Raw genomic sequence first — 23,006 nt, 5'->3', positions numbered from 1 at the left:
AGATATTTTTATTAAGACTTGGAGGATTGGTTGGTGCGGTAGCTCACGCCTGTAATCCCAGCACTTTGGGAGGCTGAGGCGGGTGGATCACGAGGTCAAGAGATTGAGACCATCCTGGCCAACATGGTGAAACCCCATCTGTACTAAAAATACAAAAATTAACTGGGTGTGGTGGGACACACCTGTAGTCCCAGCTACTCGGGTGAGGCAGGAGAATCACTTGAACCTCAGAGGTGGAGGTTGCAGTGAGCCAAGATCACGCCACTGCAGCCTGGTGACAAAGCAAGACTCCGTCTCAAAAAAAAAAAGACTTAGAGAATTTATTTGTTTGGGGTTGATTCAGTTTTAGGTCTAGTCTTTATGATTCTTATCTTACATATTAATAATATACAAATCTCATTACTTTTAATTCTGGCCTGTTTCCTCAAAGGGCATGATTTGCTTCTTGCTTTTCTAGCATGGTTTGTTAAATTATAAGACTCTTTGCCCCTTTAACTGTGCACTTCCTTCCTTAGGAATCAGAGAAGATCATTGCTGAGTTGAATGAAACTTGGGAAGAGAAGCTTCGTAAAACAGAGGCCATCAGAATGGAGAGGTCAGGAGGTTAAAATCTGGAAATGTTTCTAAGTTTTCTAGGGGATGTGGATTACTTTATAGTAAGAAAAGATAAAATGTAAATTAAAATAGAAGAATCTGCCCCTCTAAAACACAAAACGAAACCAAATAAAATGGACAGGGATTTATGGCCAGTTGAATTTATGCTTTGAAATGACATCTATGTATTTAAATATTCTCTAGGGAGTCACAGGTTTAATAGTTACCATATTACCTGTTGCTAGGGATTCATAGAAAATAGAATATATTGGCCAGGCGCGGTGGCTCACGCCTATAATCCCAACACTTTGGGAGACTGAGTCAGGCAGATCATGAGGTCAGGAGATCGAGACCATCCTGGCTATCGTTGAAACCTCGTCTCTATTAAAAATGCAAAATTACCCAGGCGTGGTGGTGGGCACCTGTAGTCCCAACTACTCGGGAGGCTGAGGCAGGAGAATGGCATGACCCCCGGGAGGCGGAGCTTGCAGTGAGCCGAGATGGTGCCTCTGCACTCCAGCATGGGTGACAGAGCAAGACTGTCTCAAGGAAAAAAAAAAAAAAGGAATAGCCTTTTCTTTTTTATATTAATATGCATATCATTTATGAATTATTGACTATCTCCAAAGTCAGTTGAGACAAATTTCTTATCTCAGTGAATATAACTTTGACCAAGTTTTAATTTATTTTGAATGTGATATTGCTTTTAGAGATAACTTCTCATTAATGATGAGAGATAAGCACATTATTTTATGTTTGCATTATTGACTATAAACATGGCCAGTTGTTTTTGCTTTGCAGGCTTTATTTTCCAATTCGTATTAGACTGATTTAATTGACATTTTGGTATTAGTATTCTGATTTACCTGTTTTTTTTCCTAGAGAGGCTTTGTTGGCTGAGATGGGAGTTGCCATTCGGGAAGATGGAGGAACCCTAGGGGTTTTCTCACCTAAAAAGGTAGGAAACAATGTTGTGAAACCTAATCAGACAGAGACACTTTTTGTTTGTCTTTGTTACTGGGGCACTTCATGTCTTTCAGGACCTACTCTGTCTCCCCCTTATTGTCTTGATACTTGCCTAAATTTCAGATATTTCTGATTTCATCTTAAAGCATGGTCTTATAGTACAAAGGCAGCCTATTTTTAAAATGCCTATCTTGTTTACTATTTACCAAAGAAAAAGCCTAAGGCAATATATCTGTAACTTTTGGCCATGATTCAGTTTGTTTAGTCATCTTTATTTGTTGCTTTCTCTTCAATTCCCAGCCTAACCTAGCATACTTTCAGTTTTGGCTACTCTTTCATGTAGATTTTCCCACAGAAGTCGTCTACCCTGCTTTATAACTTTTTGGAACCAATTTCAGCTGTACAGGTTTGTGGAGAAGAATACTGCTTCCATTTGCTTCTGCAATTTGTATTATAGACAACCCTTGTACTGAGTAAAGCAATTCCTTTCCCTGTCCTTCTAGACTCCTCTGCTTCCTTCTTCATTTTTAAAAAAGTGTCTCCCATAGTTACCTTCCTTTTTACATAATCATAATGTAGTTAGGTAGCTTTTAGCTAATTAGAATAGTAAGGGTTTTTTTTTGTTTTTTTATTAAACTAAGTTGCAACTTATTGTTGGATACTGGAAAATGGCTATCGAATGGTTATTTTGCGTGCTTATGTGTCAGAGAATAGGAGAACATATATTGATGTATAAAGCATGATTTTATGCTACTAGTAAATTATCCTTTATTTCAAGTGACCTTACATTGGCTATTGGAGACTTAAACATCTTTATACCTAGGTTCTGATGATGATCTCTCTAAGTTAGGATACAAGGGGTGGTGAGTTTTGAATTGGTACTTTTATGTGATATGAAATATTCCCGTGGTTTTTGCTACAATTCTTCTGGTCAAGTTTTTCTATTGTGGCCACGTAACTTTTTTTTTTCTTTTCAAATTCCAATGTGTTATTTTCAACAGAAAAGACTGATGTAAAGACATTTTAGATGCATATTGTATAATAGAACAGTAAGTGTTTTGTATGTTTATATTATGAAAGGTTAGTGGTTTCCACAGTTTTAATAGTTTTCCTTCAGTAAGACATGCGTTTATTCAGATATGTTACTTATGATTATATAGATTTTAGCAGTTACAGTTTTGGTGGAATTTAATTGTGCCTATGCATATATCTAAAGGTATTTTATAACATCTTACAGTGTTAAACCTGTAAGGATTTTTTTTTTTTTTTTTTTGAGATGGAGTCTCGCTCTGTCGCCAGGCTGGAGTGCAGTGGTGCGATCTTGGCTCACTGCAGCCTCGCCTTCCGGATTCAAGCGATTCTCCTGGCTCAGCCTCCCGAGTAGCTGGACTGCGGGTGCGTGCCACCACGCCCAGCTAATTTTTGTATTTTTAGTGGAGACAGGGTTTCACCATGTTGACCAGGGTGGTCTCGATCTCTTGACTTCGTGATCCGCCCACCTCAGTTTCACGCAGTGCTGGGATTACAGGCGTGAGCCACTGCCCCTGGCTGGAAAATTTTTGTTATAACAAGTAGTGAATATATTATGGCATTTAACATAAATCATAAATAACTTGAACAAATGTTGAGATGTAAACTGCGTGGAATTCCAAAGTGAGATCTCTGTTCCAAAGCTTTTTCTTACTTTAATTTTTGCTTTAGCTTTCTAGACTTCTTCATGAAAGGAAGGGATATACCAGTGACCACATCCAAATTCAGTCTTAGGACCTGTTTCTGAGATTCCATTTTTCAAATCATGATGTGCTTTAAAGAATGCTACCCATAAAGGGCTTTGACTTTCTCAAAGCAGTCAAGTTCTTCAACTACAAAGGTGGATGCTAGTTGAGAAGATGTGGAGGTTTTTCAAATTTCTCTTTAACCATCTTTTATAGTCCCTTTTCTTACCCCCTCATCTGACTCTTCTTTCATTCTTCCACATTTGCTGGCACTCTCTTGAGTAGATTTTGGCTTCAAGACCATGTGACTTATTTTTGGATTCCAGTGGGGTATTTTCACCGAAGAAGGTTGGTTTTTTAAAAAAGATTTTAAAAATATTAGAGTTAGATGAAGAGGATTGTTAGAAGATGTTTATATTATCGAATATCGGTAATTTTAATTTTTTCTTTAAGGTAAAGACTAATAAACTAAAGTCTTTTAAGGTAAAGACTAATAAATTAATAACTGGGATCATAGAAGAACTGATAAAAATTATAGTGGGAAGTGGTAGGGGGGTATGAGGACATTTTAATAAAAGTAAATATTTCTTAAGATTTTTGCCCAGGCATTTACAAAAATTATAATTATTCCATTCAGAGAATTGGCCTGTCCTCATTTTTTCCTTGTGCTTTGATCTTATCAAAAATTGGGTCTTGTTTTTTTATCCGAGAACTCATGTTTTAAAATAGAATGCCAGGCACAGTGGCTACCTCCTATAGTCCTAACATTTTGGGAGGCCAAGGAGGGTGGATCACTGAGGTCAGGAGTTCGAGACCAGCCTGGCCAACATGGTGAAACCCTGTCTCCACTAAAAATAGAAAAATTAGCCAGGTGTGGTGGCGAACACCTGTAATCCCAGCTACTTGGGAGGCTGAGACAGGAGAATCACTTGAACCTGGAAGGTGGAGGTTGCAGTGAGCCAAAATCAGGCCGCTGCACTCCAGACAGAATGAGACTCTGTCTCTAATTAATTAATTAAAATAAAATAGGATGCATTGGTTCCATTTGGTGAAGTCTAAAGAGAGTGCTTTCTCTTTATTATGGAACCACAACTAGGGATAAAAAGAAATCCCTCTCTAGGCTCCGTGGAGAGTTGGAGAAGCCTGAACTCCTGTAGGCCCCTGTTGTTACCACAGCTCTCTCGTGGTGCGCTGCTCCAAATTGATCATCTGTAATCTTTTTCAGACCCCACATCTTGTTAACCTCAATGAAGACCCACTAATGTCTGAGTGCCTACTTTATTACATCAAAGATGGAATTACAAGGTATATTTCTTTCTTGTTTTGGTCACTTCATGTTTTTTCCCCCTCTTAGATAATTGAATAACTAAAGGGAAGGAGTTGAAAAAATTAATGTGATGATTTGCTGTATTTTTTGTCTGAAATAGTTACAAACTATCCTCTCTTTCCAAATAATGTGTTTTTGCCAGTGGAGCCAGTTAACATGTAGTTTTTCTCTGAAGACCCTAAATAAATTTTTTTCCTTTAACAAATATACATTCCTTAGGGATTTTATTTGACTCATGTCGTTTTATAATACTGTGTGAGTTACATTGGTGTATCAGTGCTCCTTGTTTCTTACTCTGATGTAGAGAGGTTGATCATATGTGAGGATAGAATTTGTAGTTGAAAGCTTCTGATGCAACAAAGCAATACCTTTTTTGTGCATACCAAAGGATATTCTTTGCAATAAAGAGGTTCATTGTTTGTAGTGCTTTCTGTGTCTGAATTTCCCTGGGAAACACTTTTCTCTTGTGTTCAGGGTTGGCCAAGCAGATGCTGAGCGGCGCCAGGACATAGTGCTGAGCGGGGCTCACATTAAAGAAGAGCATTGTATCTTCCGGAGTGAGAGAAACAACAGCGGGGAAGGTGAGCATTCCTGGCTGGAGCTTCAGCAGCAACCTTTTCATTTTATATTCGGAGAAATCCTTAAGACTTTGTATTCTCTGTCTATCAGTAATTCTTTGTTATACAGTCTAATTCTGAAAAATGGAGAGACATAGGCTGCTTATGAATGCAGAGATGGACAAGGCTACTTTACATGAAAATAGCTTGGACAAAAGAAGCCCTTTTGTAACTGCCAAGAACTGAGAAGGACATAGGCAATTAGGCTTGGTCTGGAATGTTAATTATTTAATAGAAAAGTAAGAAAATAGCAAATATCCTGGATAATAGGAGATTTGAAGGACATTAAGTCTTAACCCAGCAGAATTTATTTTTATCTAAAAGGGAGGAAAAAGTCAGTCTTGATTTTTGCCTGGGTTATTAAAACAACAACAATTTAATGATATTTTTGTGTTATATAATTCACTCATTCCCTTATCAAAATATTAGCTTTTCAATCTTTAGTTTCTGGTTATTACCTATGTCTCATCCTTACAATTTCTGGCAGTCTTGAGTTTTATTGACTGAACTGTCAGAGATCACTGAAACTAGTATTTCCTATCATCTTCTTAGGTTTATCAAATAGAGTTAAATGTTCCTGTGTTAGCCATAGCCCCAGATAGCCTCTTCTATTGGAACTAGTTCTGGTACCCCAAAATGAACTACAGTGTAGACAACTTCAGCCACTTGATTGATTGCAGGGATTTATTCTACTTACCACAAATCCTGATAAGCATCTGCTTTCCATTATTTGATTCCAGTGGTTTGTGATGATAACATTAGTTTGTGTTCCTCTTAGTTATCGTGACCTTAGAGCCCTGTGAACGCTCAGAAACCTACGTAAATGGCAAGAGGGTGTCCCAGCCTGTTCAGCTGCGCTCAGGTGAGACTGGGAAAGTTTTGCTGTCTTCAGCAATGTGCACATGGCTTCTGTGACCACTCTAATTTTTTGGCTGTTTAAAGGATGAAGTAATAGCATTAGGATTTTTGTTCTTGTAAAAACAACAGCTCTGAAAGCTGTCTTTTCACATGAGGGAGGGGTGAGGTTATTAAATATATACTATATATTTTAAAAATTATTTCTTAACCCTATTTTTCTGTTTTATGCTAGGAAACCGTATCATCATGGGTAAAAACCATGTTTTCCGCTTTAACCACCCGGAACAAGCACGAGCTGAGCGAGAGAAGACTCCTTCTGCTGAGACCCCGTCTGAGCCTGTGGACTGGACATTTGCCCAGAGAGAGCTTCTGGAAAAACAAGGAATTGATATGAAACAAGAGATGGAGAAAAGGTAATGCACAGTTACGCAGCCCACATGACTGTTCCTTCTTTTAAACATGTAATATTATTAGCATTCTTGAATTTTTTTTTTTTTTACTTCTAGGCTACAGGAAATGGAGATCTTATACAAAAAGGAGAAGGAAGAAGCAGATCTTCTTTTGGAGCAGCAGAGACTGGTAGGAGTCCTGAATCTGCTAAACTGTTGGGAAAAGGGCAGCTTGTTCCCGTACTTTCCCTGTTCCGCAGAGCAGCACTCACCCAAATTGCTTCTCTCAAGGATACCAAGCACTATTCTTTGATTTCCTTGATGGAGAATGAACTTAAATCTCCCAGGAGCCTTAGCCTGAAAAAATAGTCCATAGAGGTACTCTTTTGGGCTTTTTATGTCTGAAAGCCAAATCTTTCTGTTACAACCAAGTGCTTTTTAAGGAAATAGAACTTTTCTGGTAGCCTTTGCCTCTTGATAGTGGTTTTGGAATTTGCATCAGTGGTGGTTCTTTAAATGATAATGACTCTGAATATTGAATTTGGTGGGAGTTTGCCTTGGTTTTGTTTCTGATCACTTGATAGTACTAATTCTCTGCTCTTGGGCTGACTTTGGGATTGTTCTTACGCTGGGCAGATTTTTTTTTTTTAAGTTAAACTGTGTCTAAAAGTGTTGCTGCACAGTTGCATGTGTTACTCCTTTCCTGTTCCCCTGCATGGAGTCTGAATTCTCAATCAGGTTCTCAGTGGCATGTGTGGTAGTGGTGGGAGCAGAGGCTGCATACCCAGCCCGGACAGGACAGAAGGGCTGCTTCCTTTGAGGGAAGGAGGATTTGGGTGAGCAGCTGGAAAAAGTCTGTTTAAGGTCCCAGCTATTGATACAATACTAATGGCTTCAGCATTTTATAATGGTAGTTGATTTCCTAGATTTGATAGAAACTGAATCACATGAGTAAATAAGTTGATCCATTAGTTAGATTTTCATTTTTAAAGCCAACCAAACAACCAATTTTGGTTAACAAAGTCGTGGTTATAAGAACCTTTTCAGCATTCATTGGTATGTAAGAATAAAGTATAACTAACCTTTGGATACTGTGGATGCAGTTTAGGAAGTTCTCATTTTTTAAGATTCAGTCTTATCTTTTAAGGTAAAGGGGTATTAGGGAGAAAGTTCAGGCACTGGCTTCTTACCTTAGTATAAAATGCAGCAAGTAAACTACAGCCTTATAGTCATGCTCTGTGCTTTGGAAAAGAAGGGGCTAGTGCTAAGTGGGCCAGAAAAGTGAAGGACTTGAGCAAAAGCAACCTTTTCCAGAGCACCTCAGTTCTCAGGCATGGGCATGGATTAAACCAGTTAGTTATCTTGTAAATTATAGTAAAGCCCTAAAAAGAATGGATTTTAAGAATAAATCAAGGGTTTGGGCAAGATAATAGCAGTGTTACCGACAGAGGCTCTTTAGGAGGCCTTTTTAGCATTACGTTTTTAATGAAAACGGAAGGGACTAGCTACAATGTGATTAGTGGCTTGAAGAGTTTGTGACACAAGAAGAAGTCTTTTATCTTAATAATGTAGTACATTCTAATAACATGCCTCTGATGGTCTGTGAGAGATCAAACGAGGACAGGTGTAATTAAGCTCTATTATTAACAATAATGCCTTATATTTGTATAGTGCTTTATAATTTACAGAGCGTTAACATCCATCAATTTATCTGATCCTCAAAACAACCCTCTTTGTTTATTTATGCATATGTATAAGTAAAATATGTAATGTTACCTCCAGTTTATAGTTGAGGAAACTAAAACTTGGCTGGGCGCGGTGGCTCACGCCTCTAATCCCAGCACTTTGGAAGGCCGAGGTGGGTGGATCACCTGAGGTCAGGAGTTTGAGACCAGCCTGGCCAACATAGTGAAACCCGTGTCTACTAAAAATACAAAAAAGTAGCTGGGTGTGGTGGCGAGCACCTGTAATCCCACCTACTCAGGAGGTTGAGGCAGGAGAATCGCTTGAACTCGGGAGGTGGAGGTTGCAGTGAGTCGATATTGCACCATTGCACTCCAGCCTGGGCAACAAGAGCGTAACTCCATCTCAAAAAAAAAAAAAAAAAAAAAAAATTGTAGATACTGATTGAGTAAGTCTGGGTTGGGACCTGAGTGTGCATTTCCAACAAGCTCCTAGGTGATGCCAGTGCTCCTGATCCTGGGGACCTCACTTAGAGGAACTAGGCACGGCAGAATAAGGATGCCTGGTGCTGTCCCTAACCAAGAGTCGGTGTTCATTCTGTGCCCTAAAATAAAGATTGCCACTAAATAAAGAGAAAGTGAATGTCTAAGACGTATTCCGTTTCTAGGGAATGTATATAGCCTGCAGATAATCAGATTCTGGTTGTTGCTTGCTCTGTGTATCTGAAAGCAAGCCAGGATTTCAAGAGCAGCTCCTTAAAGCAAGGAACTTGCTTTCCTCTCAAAGGTCTGTCTCTTCCACTTTCATTTCTTGACTTAAGGGAGGAGCTGATTGCTAACACTTTAGCCTGAAGAATATCTACCAGTAGTAATACTGAATGTTTTTATATATTACCCTGTATTGGTCAATTGACAGATATATTTCTAATGCACCCTGTGAATAAACATTGAGAGAATGCAAAGGAATTATTAATCAGTAAATATTTATTTAATATTTACCATATGTAGTCATTTTTTGCATAATATCAGTATTAAACAATGAAATTCAGGCTCATGTGTTTTCTATTCTGATAGTTCCCAAATGCCTCACATTGTTAGGGTGCTGAGCGTTTTCTTCAGTTAGTGCTCTAGGATGCCCTGGTCCTTTCTCTGCTTGCTTTTTACATTCAGTTTAGGGATCTTCCCTCTTCTTATTTGCATAAGTTCCTTGCAGAGTCTCTTTAGGAGGCCTACTTTGCATTTGGCATTTAATGAAAGCCGAAGGATCATTTTGTGACATGTGAATTGACCAGACCTCAGTAGCTTTTCCAACTCCTTAATAAATGAATCTAAATATTTTAAAAATTTGGCCGGGCGCGGTGGCTCACGCCTGTAATCCCAGCACTTTGGGAGGCCAGGGCTGGCAGATCACTTGAGGTCGGGAGTTTGAGACTGGTCTGAAGAACATAGTGAAACCCTGTCTCTACTGAAAGTACAAAAATTAGCAGGGCGTCATAGCGGGCGCCTGTAATCCCAGCTACTTGGGAGGCTGAGGCAGGAGAATTGCTTGAACCCAGCAGGCGGAGGTTGCAGTGAGCCAAGATTGTACAACTGCACTCCAGCCTGGGTGATAAAGCTAGATTCAGTCTCAACAAATAATAATAATAATAATAATAATGTAAATAAATATAAACATTTCTTTTTTTGACATGGAGACAGGATTTATATCACATAAACTTTGCATATAGTTTTTAGTATCACTATCAATATGTGACAGGGTGATACATTTGAACTTTAAAGAGGACGTATTCTACACAGTCAAAATGGCAGCATTTTAAAAAGAAAGAAAATGACGGCTGCTAGATTTAACTTGCGTTCTTTTAGATTTATGTAGACTTATTTATATTTTATTTTAGAGTTTAAAGATAACTTTTGTCTCTTAAACATGATATTAAAACAATTCTTAGAATACTTGTCATTTCCTGAATTAGGTAATATTCATTTCATCCTTAAGCAATTTGAAGAGGAAAAGAAAAACAGCCAGGAAAAAAGTGATAGTTGTTAGTTATGTGAGAAAGAATCAGAGAGAATTTGTTTATGTTCTGTAAAATTCAGTTTATACATATTTGCAAAAAATCCTCTTCAGGAGTCAGTTTTTTCTTTAATATTTATTAATGTCATATTTATCACTTAAAATTAGCCATTCTGATTTTTAAAACTAAAAATGAAAAGAAAAATTAATGTAGAGTCTGTATAAATTTAGCAAGCTTTTGTTGCTAAGTTATCAAACAGGTGGGAGTTATAAACGGACTTAGTACTCATTTGTAGGTCAATAGAAATGATACAAATCAGTGGCAAGATTTTTAAATTCAGAGGCCAAATTATTATTATTATTGTTGAAAGTTACTTTTTCGTTCCTTAGTAAGTGACTATACAGGCAAATCTTTGGTTTTGTCAGGTGTGGTGATGTGTGCCTGCAGTCCCAGCTAAGGCAAGAAAATCACTTGAGCGCAAGTGTTTGAGACCTGTTTGGGTCCCTGTCTCAAAAAACAAAGCAAACAAAGGAACAAACAAAAACAACAAACTTTGGTCTAGGAGGCAAGGTACTATTTATCAGTTTCAAGCAAACAAACTCCTCTAGAGATGTTTTTGGTAACCACAGTGAGTAAAAGATTGACTATGAAGTAACTATTTTCATTTACTAGGCTGCCCTGAACTGCTCATCTATGAGTTGGGTTTTTTTTTTTTTTTTTTTTTTAAAGTGAAAGCATGTTTATTAAGAAAGTAAAGGAATAGGCTGGGTGCGGTGGCTTACCCTTGTAATCCCAGCACTTTGGGAGGCTGACGTGGGCGGATCACCTGAGGTCAGGAGTTCAAGACCAGCCGGGCCAACATGGTGAAACCCCATCTCTACCAAAAATGCAAAAATTAGGTGGGCGTGGTGGCAGATGCCTGTAGTCCCAGCTACTTGGGAGGCTGAGGCAGGAGAATCACTTGAACCCAGGAGGTGGAGGTTGCAGTGAGCCAAGATTGGGCACTCCAGCCTGGGTGACAGAGCAAGATTCTGTCTCAAAAAAAAAAAGTAAAGGAATAAAGAACGGCTACTTCATAGGCAGAGCAGCTGAGTATTTTCTTTTCCCAGCAACTTTTATCTCCCGGATAGAAATTCTTTCTAATCCCACTTATTATTTGGAATTCTAAATCCAACATTGCTTTCATAGAGATCCATGTTATCAAGATTTGCTTGTATTAGTTAAGAGTTATTGGTTATTATCTAAACAGCCCTTGAAATTATGTTGTTGTGAAGTCAGGCTGCTGTTTTAGGGCTAGGTAAGGTTTTCTGAAAAAGAGGCAATGGTGCAAAGACAGCTGGAAAGACAGAGTTAAAGGTACTTTTTAAAGTGGATCAATTTTATGTAACCAGAGTATAATCTTTGTGTTTTATGTGTTTATTGGAAGAGTTGTCACTTAAAGTGATATTCCTCAAATAGCTAAAAATGTCCTGGGCTTTCTAAATAGAAAATATCTCTAAGTTGTACTTATTAAAATGTGACTGGGGGAATTTTAAATTATATTCAGTGGAAGTATATTTGCCCATCTTAATTTTTGTTCTGGTAATTTATTTCTCAAAATTTTAGAGGTGAGGTATTTATTGATTTGTGTGTGTGAAAAACAAGACAAAACACACCTGCTATGAGGATCCTTTTTTTTTTAAAAAAAAAAAAAAAGCTTTCTGGTTATCCAGATAACACACTTTAATTGTAATTGTACAATTGAAATGGATAAATTTAACATGACAAAAAATAGCAAATCCTCTGCTCATGGAAAGGTGATTTTTAAACCCTCTTGTCTTACAGAAGAAAACGTTTGGTTGACTAAGAACTGACATGGTCTGCTAATAGGGATTCTTAGCATTTTTAACATCATCCCTGTTTGACTGCTTCTTTTTCTACATTCTCATCTTCTAACTTTTTTCTAGGGCTGCTCTTTTTAGTAAAGCTAAACAAAACCTGGCGTCCTACAGCCTTACTAACCTTTGTTAATCCGCCTGCTCGTCACATCTTTGTATGGCATCTGTGCTCACTCATGGGGGAAAGAGATTCTGGAAGAAGCAACAGCAATAACCAAGGCAAATGTGGGGAAGTGTCTGCATGGGTTGTTAGCATGATGTGTGGGGCCTAGGTTTTACTTCATTTTCTTCAGATAGTGAGGTCGTTAAGGCACGCCATTTGAATAATTTTGAATGACCATAGGGTGACAAACTCACCCCTGTTGTCAATTCTCCTAAGAAATTTGGTGGCAAATTTCATCACTTAAGCCAGAAAGTGGAAATTTGGATTAGGGACACCAAATAAGCAAATCTTTATATTAGTAGAAATGTACATAGGCATATGTCTTAATAGACTTCCACATTATTGAGGGGTTTTTTGTTTTGTTTTGTTTTTTAGTTTTTTTGGTTTTATTTTTAAATTTAGTTAAGGCTTTTTTGCTTGCTTTTTCTTCAATTTAATTTTCCTTTTTTACATTTTAATTTTGGTTATTTTGGGGCCATTTTTTGATTTTGTTTTTTCAAAGGACGCGGATTCTGATAGCGGGGACGATTCTGACAAGAGGTCGTGTGAAGAGAGCTGGAAACTGATTACTTCTCTGAGAGAAAAACTACCTCCCAGCAAGTTGCAAACCATTGTTAAAAAATGTGGCCTCCCCAGCAGTGGGAAGAAACGTGAACCAATTAAAATGTATCAGATACCCCAAAGAAGGCGCTTGAGTAAAGATTCCAAGTGGGTCACGATCTCAGATCTTAAAATTCAGGCTGTCAAAGAGATTTGCTATGAGGTTGCTCTCAACGACTTCAGGCACAGTCGGCAGGAGATTGAAGCCCTGGCCATTGTCAAGATGAAGGAGCTTTGTGCCATGTATGGCAAGAAAGACCCCAATGAGCGGGACTCGTGGAGGGCAGTGGCCAGGGACGTCTGGGATACCGTCGGTGTTGGGGATGAGAAGATCGAAGACGTCATGGCCACCGGGAAAGGCAGCACTGATGTAGATGACCTCAAGGTTCATATAGACAAGCTGGAAGATATTTTGCAAGAAGTCAAAAAGCAAAATAACATGAAAGATGAGGAGATAAAAGTCTTAAGAAATAAAATGCTCAAAATGGAAAAAGTCTTGCCACTGATTGGATCTCAGGAACAGAAAAGCCCAGGAAACCACAAAGCAAAGGAGCCTGTTGGTGCTGGTGTTAGTAGCACCTCTGAGAATAATGTAAGTAAAGGAGACAATGGAGAACTTGCAAAAGAAGAACGTGTTTCCCAGCTGATGAATGGGGATCCAGCTTTTAGACGTGGACGTCTGCGTTGGATGAGGCAAGAGCAAATTCGGTTTAAGAACTTGCAACAGCAGGAGATAACAAAGCAGCTTCGTCGTCAGAATGTACCTCATAGATTCATCCCTCCTGAGAACCGGAAGCCCCGCTTCCCCTTTAAGAGCAACCCTAAACACAGAAACTCTTGGAGTCCTGGGACACATATCATCATAACAGAAGATGAGGTTATAGAGCTTAGGATTCCAAAAGATGATGAAGCAAGGAAAGGGAATAAAGAAGAGAGCCAAGAAAAAGGGGGTAAAGGAACTTTTAAGGATCCCCAGTTTCCATGGGGCTCTCAAGGAATGAGAAGTCAAGATCATATCCAAGTTAGCAAGCAGCACATTAATAATCAGCAACAGCCACCTCAACTACGTTGGAGAAGCAATTCTCTCAATAATGGCCAGCCGAAAAGTACACGTTGCCAGGCATCTGCCTCTGCGGAGTCATTAAACTCCCACAGTGGTCACCCCACTGCTGATGTGCAGACTTTCCAGGCAAAGCGCCATATTCATCAACACCGTCAGTCTTACTGTAATTATAACACTGGAGGTCAGTTAGAGGGCAGTGCGGCCACTTCCTGTCAGAGGCAGACTGACAAACCCAGCCACTGTAGCCAGTTTGTGACACCTCCGCGGATGAGGAGACAGTTCTCAGCACCCAATCTCAAAGCTGGTCGAGAAACCACAGTATAAATCAGTTACTGGACAAACTTGAAATCATGGTGGAAGAAACAGACAGTGTTAGCTCGTGATTTGATTTGGTTCTACCTTTGGCCTTGAGTTCTTATTATTTACATTATAAATATTAACTGGTTTTATATTGTTAAGACAAAACACTGGTAAAAGTTTCAACACCTCCCTTTTGCTTGTATACCATAAATGGGCAGTTTTTGAAATTTTGGATAAAGCATCAAGAACTTTTTCTGAAATGTTCCTCCTTTTTAGTGCCTAGATAATTAATATACTTACTTACACAGACTTGTCCCATCTTGATGTAAGTTTGTTATGTTTTTATAATGCCTATAAATTAATCTGACATCCAGAAAGACCTGCCTCTTAGTTTATGCAGACATTCAAAAGGAGAATTTGATAAGCAGAATTAAATGTCTGTTATTCTTCATAAATGTTAGAAATTGGTTTAAAAATAATAACATGCAACTGGATGGGCACAACTTTGGATTTCTCATCCATGTCTGTTCCCTTTTTAAAATATAATTAGAATTTTCATAAGCAAAAACTAAAGGTCTTCAAACATATCTTGCCATACATAGCTTTGCATCTTCCACAGAACTTCCACGTCTTCTTTTATTCTGTATTTTACAAGAAACTCATACAATGTTTTTTTTCTTTTGAATGTATCAGAATATGTATGAAATTTGTCATACCAGAATCTATAAATTGGCACTGTGTCTGGGATTCTGTTTGTGGTTTGCATTTTGAAGTTCAGTGTGTCATTTGACACACATACACACAAAGTGAACTATTCACCAAAATCATGCCAACAGAAATACCAACAAAAAACTTGTATAGTTTGTAAGGAGGTTATTTGGCCTGAGAGGGAAGAGGTGGGACATGGGGACAAAGCTACAGCATATGGCTCTGTGGTGCTGCTTTTTTCCAATAGTTGATGAAATAGTGAAATAAAAGTTAACTTTGGTTGGGCTTGGAATAAAGGAGATGATACATAATAAACTATTCTTTGGTTAGCAGTAGTAATGCTCGTAGACACTCAAACAAGGAAGGCGAAGTCCTGATGATCGATCATTTATTGCATCAATACCTCATTTTATTTGGTTGTGGTCTCAGTTTGCCTCACTGGAGAATCCACTAAGAAAGATGGATTTTAATGGGAAGAAAAGAATTATTTTTCTACATCGTTCCTCATCTCTTGAGTTTGTCAAAAACTTTTCTAAGAGGCAATATGAAGAGCCAGAGATGTCTGAAATTGCCTGACTTCATGTTCTGGAAGATTCCTAAGTCACATGAAATCATCTATCAAACACTTTTCTTCCAAATGGTGTGAAAAACTACAGCCAAGATAGCAGTTAGCATTCAAGGAAGCCTTAAAGATTGTGATTATGTATTTTTTTCCTTTGCGTGTGGGCACTGTGCTTTATTAGAACACGTTATTTTTAATCATAGTATTTTTTCTTTGCCTCTAAGAAAATACTTCCTTAATGCACAGAAAGTTGCTTCCAATTAATATTTTTCCCCTTAAAAAGAGAAGCTTTGAGAGATATTTTTGCTTTCATAGCTAGAACAGTTGAAGTCTTCAACTGAGGTTTTATGGCAGATGAGACATGGGTAAATGATGTCTGTAATGGGTTGACTTACTGAGATGACAATCTCCTGTGCCATTTGGTTTGAATGTACTTGAGAGGCTGCTTCAAATCAGTCACTTCAATGCATTTTGTGTAAACCCGGTTGTCCTTTTTTATTCCTCTTTAGACATAAATGTGCTAACTATTCCTTTCTAGACACAATTTATTTTCTAAGATTAAAAATAATAATTGCTAGGTTTGGTGGCACACGCCTACAGCCCCAGCTACTTGGGAGGCTGAAGCAGCAGGATCCCTAGAGCCCAGGAATTCTGAGCTGTGGTGCACTATGCCGGTTGGGTGTAAGTTTGGCATCAATATGGTGATCTCCCTGAAGCGGGAAACCACAAACTTGCCTAAGGAGGGGTGAACCCAGCCCAGATTGGAAATGGAGCAGGCCAAAACTCCCAGGCTGACCAGTAATGGGATCTTGCCTATGAATAGCCAGTGCACTGCAGGCTGGGCAACAGAGTGAGAACCTGTCTTAAAAAAAATATATATATATATATTTATTATATTATTCAGGTTTCAACTCTGTAGCAAAAATGGGCTCTCATTTCCCTGACTTGAGATAACATAGGGTAGGTCCATATATTTTCATTCTTATAGTGGTCTTTTCATGGGAGTGAATGAGTTACTCTCCGCTGGTGATTAGGTAACACTGTACAATGAAGAATTATATAATATATTCATTTACAGCTGTGGATTGTGGTAAGGACTGTGTCCACAGTGATATTCCAAAGAATTGGGTTTATATTTGTGCTTCATCTGTTAATCCCAGGTGTCCTCATGTTGCTGAAATACTTAGATAGCTAAAGGATCCCTTAATTTCACAGACGACCAGGAAGAAATTAACCAAGATTTTATTGGCCGGGCGCGGTGGCTCAAGCCTGTAATCCCAGCACTTTGGGAGGCCGAGACGGGCGGATCACGAGGTCAGGAGATCGAGACCATCCTGGCTAACACGGTGAAACCCCGTCTCTACTAAAAAATACAAAAACCTAGCCAGGCGAGGTGGCGGGCGTCTGTAGTCCCAGCTACTAGGGAGGCTGAGGCAGGAGAATGGCGTGAACCCGGGAGGCGGAGCTTGCAGTGAGCTGAGATCCGGCCACTGCACTCCAGTCTGGGCGACAAAGCGAGACTCTGTCTCAAAAAAAAAAAAAAAAAAAAAGATTTTATTGACTGCTATGTATGTCCCATGATGCATTTCTGAGCAAATGCTTATCGTAGAGAATAACTTTGTATGAATAAAATTGAATCTCTTACTAAATAAGTAACTAGTGCCGTGCTTTTGTGAGCTCTTGGTATGGCCCATATTACTTTGTTTTTTGTTTTTGTTGTGACAGTCTTGCTCTGTCGCCCAGGCTGGAGTGCAGTGGCACAATCTCAGCTCACTGCAACCTCTGCCTGCCAAGTTCAAGCAATTCTCCTGTCTCAGCCTGCTGAGTAGCTGGGACTACAGGCGCGCGCCATCACCCCTGGCTAACTTTTGTATTTTTAGTAGAGATGGGGTTTCACCGTGTTGGTCAGGCTGGTCTTCAACTCCTAACCTCAGGTGATCCACCTGCCTCAGCTTCCCAAAGTGCTGAGATTACAGGCGTGAGCCACCGCACCTGGCCTGTTTTTTTAATGTGATTTTTCTCTAAGCTTAAATACCACAAGGCCAAAGAGAAATGGTCATAATTTAAACCATTATTGTATTGTTGAAGTATCCCTAGGTATTATTGTAGCAAAGTGGGAAAAAAGTGTTTATGCTATTGAAGTTATGTAATGATCCGACATTAATGGGAATATAGAGGAGTCCTAATTAATTGGTATAATGTCACAAAGCAGAATGGTATTCCTTGGAGAGTTAAAGACATTCTCTTTAGTAAGTCTAAACCAAAGTATATTCCTGCTTCTGATTCCTTCTAGCCCAGTGAATTATTTATCTTTTCACTGGTGATGTGGTGAATGGGAATTGTTTATTACATTGAAGTGACTTGGAGTGACCTTTTGTGCTTTAGGTGCAGGTTGACGTTGAAAAAAAACAAAACACTGAATTTGTCACACCTATGTCTGCATTAAAGGCTGTTTTACTATGGGAAGTCACATAGACTTCCTGCAGTCAGCTGCTGTGCCCCCAGTGCCTTACTGGTCCTTTGTAGACTCGCCTTAATGATTTGTACAAATGACTGGGAGGAGGGGATGCTGCCTGTGTCCTGGTGAACCTTAATGAAGGAGCCGTCTTAGGTGCAGTGCGAAACAAGCATTTGTTCTCTACTGTTAGAGCCAAAATTGTGATGAGCAATACTGATAATTGTCCAGTTTATGTCATCTTTCCCAGATTTTAAAATCTGTTCTAGATATTCTTAGCTGGAACCACTTTTGATTGTGAAATGTATTAGTTGTTGTCCCATTATTACTGTAAAATGAAATTTTGAATCTTCTTGTTAATAAACTGTGGATTTCCCCCCTCAATTTCTTAAACAACAACAACAAAAAAATGCTTGAAGATTGTCTTTGAGTGTAAGATCTGCCTTTTCAGAAAGGGAGTGTTAGTTTGTAATGTTATAAAATAAAGACCTCATTCAATAAAAGTTGAAGTCATCTTTTAAGAGTGTGATTTCTCTCTATTTGGGAAGAGGGAAGAGGAAAGCAAGGTAATGCTAACTAAACCTGGTTTTGACTTTTATTTATTGCTTTTTCTTCTGAAGATGGTTGTAAACTAAATCTTTTTAATATTTTTATGTGGACTTGATTAGTTTTAAAGCTTTTGCTTTAGCTACGCTTTTCTATTTAACAAAATTCTGTCCTAAACAAGATCTTTCAGCCCTATTTTATGCCACTTTTCACTTACATAAAATCTTTTCTCACAAAAGATGAATAAGGATATTACTTTCTGATTTGAGTTTAACCGTGTTTTCAGTTTTTTCTCTACATACTCTTGGTTTGAAGTTCTTTCAAATGAAATTATTTATTTCCCTTTATATAGGTAGAAACTAAATTTCTAAAAAGTTTTGAGTGACTCTGCAGCTTTTCTTTCTCCTTTAACCTCTGCTTTTCTTCACCCAGAGTATCAGTGGTGCACTAGAGAGGAAACAGGACAAAACAGAATATTTTTCTGGAATGGACCACTGGTCTCAATGAAAATTTGTACCTGACATTATTTTTTAATGTTTAGAAGCAACGTAATCATGCATCATGGGGTAGAATACAAAATCCACATGAGTTTTTAATATGAAATCTGGAACTTCAGAGAATTGTTATGCCTGAATTGGTCTGCTTCCGGCCTCATACCTTTTTCCTTCAGGTACTTTGTATTCCTCTGCTGTTGGAGAAACTGATGGAAAAGTTGCAGTGTTCCTACCGTTTGTAGGGTGACACGGAAGATTACAGTGTGATATGTGTAGTGACTCTGTGCTGATGAGACTGTGACCACACAGTGCTGCTAGTGGTGAGGAGCTAAGTTAAGTGTTGTCAACAACTGGGGTGTCATCTTGGGTGTGGATATTTTCCTTCTGGCTATTGCTTACTAATTATAATCTGCCATTAGGAGCCAAGCCTCTAATGTCTAAAACAGCCTAACTGGAAAACTCAGAATGATGATACTGATTTTACCTTAAATATCACCTTCTCAGAGGTGCCTTAATTGTGCCACCATCCTCTCTCATCGAGAGTACTGCAGTACCCTAACTTGTCTCTTTGCTTCTATTCTTGACCCCTGTAATCCATTGTCCACATAGCAACCAACATCATCTTTTAAAAGCATAAATCATATCTTATCAGTGTCCTCCGGGGCTTTCCATTGCATGAAAGAATCTTAGTCTTACTGTAGTCTCCAAGGCTTTACATGTTTTGGCTGCTTACCAACCACTTTTAACACTGTCACTCTCACACCACAGATACTCTGTCTGCCCTTTTGTTCCTTGTATATGCCAAGTTTCTTCCCACCTCTGGGCTCTTGTACTTCTCAAGCCTGGAGCCCGTTTCCATCATGCTTACCTCCCCTTCCAGACCTGAGCTCCTGAGCTCTTTCTGCCCAGCCCACCACAAGTTGACTCACTGTTTTAATAATGATAGCCTGTAATTATCTTTTCTTTGTACTTGTTTGGTTCTTCCGTGATAATGTAAACTCACCTAGAATAAATGCCGTATCTGTCTTACTCACTTCACCAGTCATATAAATCCATTACCTGGAAGAGGGGTTCTCAAACTGTTATGTCAATTAGAATTTGGGGTCTTACAAGAACACAGACTATTGGGCGCACCTCCAGAGTTTCTGATTCACTAGGTCTGGGGCGAGACCTGATAAATTTGCATATCTGATAAATTCCCAGGTGATACTGATGCTGCTGGTCCAGTAACCACCTTTGATAACCAGTGATCTGGAATGGGGGTTTGGTAAGCATTTTCTGTAAAACGCTGGATAGTAAATATTTTAGACTTTGTGGACCATGTGGTCTTTTTTGTGAAACTGTTCAACTCTGTTGTTGTAGTAGCAAAGCAGCCATAGACAGTATGGAAATGAACAAGGGTGGCTGTGTTCCAGTCAGACTGTGTTTACAGAAACAGGCAGCGGGCTGGATCTAGCCCGAAGGTCATAGTTTGCCGACCCCGATCTAGAAGGTAGCTACTTCTGATAAATATTTATCTAAAAGATCAGTATGTGATTGTGTATGTGATCTAGAAGACAGATATATGTCAGTTGCTGGGATAAGTGGTAAGTGACAAATGTGTGGTCCCTGGCCTCATAAAGTTCTCAGAGTTGTGGAGGGAAACAGCTGTAATAACCACACCGGTAGTGAGTCAGTACAATTGTGACAAGTGCCATGGTGGAAAAATACAAGGTGCTCTGAAAGGGTTTAACGGGTGCCTTTGGGAATGAAAGGTGTCCTCTCATTGCTCTTAGCTGACAATGTTCTTGTTTCACTGAGGGAAAAAAGCAATCAGAAGAAAACTTTGTTTTCTTCCTTTGTCTAGTTTTGCCTGCATTCCTGTACTGGGCTTTCCCTCCTGTTAGTGGATGAACTGTCCTTGATCCTTTCCTAGCCCAGCCCTTGCTCCCTGCATTCCATACCCTCTCAAGAACTTGTTGAACATTTACCCTCTTCTCTTTTACGTCATCAGTTTCTCTCCTGGATTATTACTGCCAGCATGCAAACATGTCACCAGTTGGAAAAGTTTTCTGTACTTATTACGTCCCACTTACCCACTTCCCATTCTTTTTTTTTTTCTGTCTTTCTTTCTTTTTTTTTTGAGATAGAGTCTCACTCTGTCACCCAGGCTAGAGTGCAGTGGCACAATCTCAGCTCACTGCAACCTCCACCTTCCAGGTTCAAGTGATTCTCCTGCCTCCTGAGTAGCTGGGACTACAGGTGAATGCCACCACACCTAGCTCATTTTAGTATTTTTAGTAGAGACGGGCAGTGTCTCACCATGTTGACCACGCTGGTGTTGAACTCCTGACCTTAGGTGATCCACCCGTCTCAGCCTCCCAAAGTGCTGGGATTACAGGTGTGAGCCACCGCTCCTGGCCCCATTTTTTCTTTTCATTATTTCCTATCCTCATTCTTACTGGAACTCATCTAGTCAGACTCTTGTTCTCCCCTCACCACCAAAGCTGCTCTCATCAGGGTCATGAAAGCTCTTCTTGATGACAGATTTAGTACATTTTCTCAGTCCTTATCTTACTGAATGTCTCTGGCACTTGACACAGTTGCCTACTCTTCATGGGACACTTTCTTCTCTTGGCTTTTTCTTTTCCTTGGACCTTTCTAGCTGCTCCATCATGGTCTCTGGCCACAGACCTTGGCTATTTCTATATGTTTCTCTGTTCCCCCTTCCATTTTTGTACTGATGATGAAGATAATGATAACTGGTATATTGAGCATGTATTATGTGTATTTATACACATAAACCTTTTACATGTATTGACTCATTGAGTCCTCACAACACTCCTCTTCTGTGAGGTAGGTATTGCTTATTCCCTTTTCACATACTTTCCCAGTGTAACATGGCTACTCAGCGGGGGAACCAGAGCCAGTCCCAGGGAGTCATTCTGTCTGCAAACCTCTGCCCCACCTCGCCTTCTGCTGATTCTCAGGTGTCCTTTCTCCAGCCTGGGCCCCTGCCCTGAACTCTAGATTCTGACATGCAACTACTACCTGACATCCAAATCACTGGCAGGCAGGCACCTTGCATTTGAACCATTTGAACTGGAGCAGCTAGCTCAAGGCAGAAATCCATGTCATCTTTAGTTTCTGTTTTTCTTCACATCTCATGATCAGATCATCAGTAGATCCTGTTTACTCTCCCTGTAAAACATATTCTGACTCCATCTCTTTTCACCACCTTTGCTGCTAATACCCTGGTCCAAGCCACCACAGTGCTGGACAGTGCTGTGACAGCCTTGTGACCAGTCTTCTTATTTCCATAGTTCCTCCTAAGTCCCACAGAGAATAATGTTTTTAAAACATATCCCAGCTCTAAACCACCCAGCAGCTTCCATTAGAATATATCCCCAGACCTTACCATGGTCTATAAGGCCATCCATACCCCATTTGCTACCTGATTACATCTGCTGCATCTCTTACCCTTCTCTGTACTCTGCCATTCCATCCACACAAGTTTTCTTGCTTTTCCTGAAGTACATGGTGCCCCTTTCCGTTTCTGGACCTTGGCACTTGCTGTTATTATTACTTTGAGTAGAATAACCCCTGCCAAAGACCTCTACATGCTTGCTTAACCCTTCCCAGACCACTCAGTCTAGAAGTCTATCTCCCATTCTTCTCCCTGGTAGTCTCTAACCCTACCTTTATCTTTCTTCATACTAGTACTCTCCACTAAAATCAGCGTATATTTTGTTTACTGTTTATCATCTCTGTCTCCCTTGTCAATGGAACCCTGTCTTATTGACCACTAGCATCTGGCACATAGTAGGAGCACAAAAGGTATTTCCTGAGTGGATGGATGGATAATGTTTTAAAAAGCATGCTCTGCATTGCCTGGGCTCAAGTTCCATTTTTAGCATTTGCTTAACCTCTTTCTCTTTAACATGAAGCTGACTATATAATACCATCTTTATTTTTATTTATTTTTTGTTTTTTGGTTTTTTATTGAGACAGATTCTTGCTCTGTTGCCTAGGCTGGAGTGCAGTGGCACGATCTCCACTCACTGCAACCTCTGCTGCCCAGGTTCAAGCGATTCTTGTG

The 23,006-nt window shown here is 39.4% G+C and overlaps 2 protein-coding genes across 2 annotated transcripts in view; both read left to right on the top strand.

Moving 5' to 3' along the window:
- The window catches only part of LOC105551419 (kinesin-like protein KIF1B), a 172,130-nt gene that overhangs the window by 74,790 nt on the left and 74,334 nt on the right, over positions 1-23,006 (top strand). The window contains exons 13-19 of the mRNA XM_011996641.1: positions 516-595; positions 1,477-1,552; positions 4,501-4,580; positions 5,077-5,183; positions 5,998-6,081; positions 6,310-6,490; positions 6,584-6,656. Of these exons, the coding sequence (XP_011852031.1) occupies positions 516-595; positions 1,477-1,552; positions 4,501-4,580; positions 5,077-5,183; positions 5,998-6,081; positions 6,310-6,490; positions 6,584-6,656 (681 nt within the window). The remainder of the gene's footprint in view (positions 1-515; positions 596-1,476; positions 1,553-4,500; positions 4,581-5,076; positions 5,184-5,997; positions 6,082-6,309; positions 6,491-6,583; positions 6,657-23,006) is intronic.
- Positions 12,500-16,298, top strand: LOC105551400 (kinesin-like protein KIF1C). Its single transcript, XM_011996623.1, has one exon. The coding sequence runs from the start codon at positions 12,865-12,867 to the stop codon at positions 14,185-14,187; it is 1,323 nt and encodes a 440-aa protein (XP_011852013.1). The 5' UTR covers positions 12,500-12,864; the 3' UTR covers positions 14,188-16,298.

This window comes from Mandrillus leucophaeus, unplaced genomic scaffold (genome assembly GCF_000951045.1).
Source record: "Mandrillus leucophaeus isolate KB7577 unplaced genomic scaffold, Mleu.le_1.0 Scaffold52, whole genome shotgun sequence".
Classification (NCBI taxonomy): Eukaryota; Metazoa; Chordata; class Mammalia; order Primates; family Cercopithecidae; genus Mandrillus; species Mandrillus leucophaeus.
Note: the sequence above shows the minus strand (reverse complement) of the source record. Positions and strands in the feature narration are given on the sequence as shown.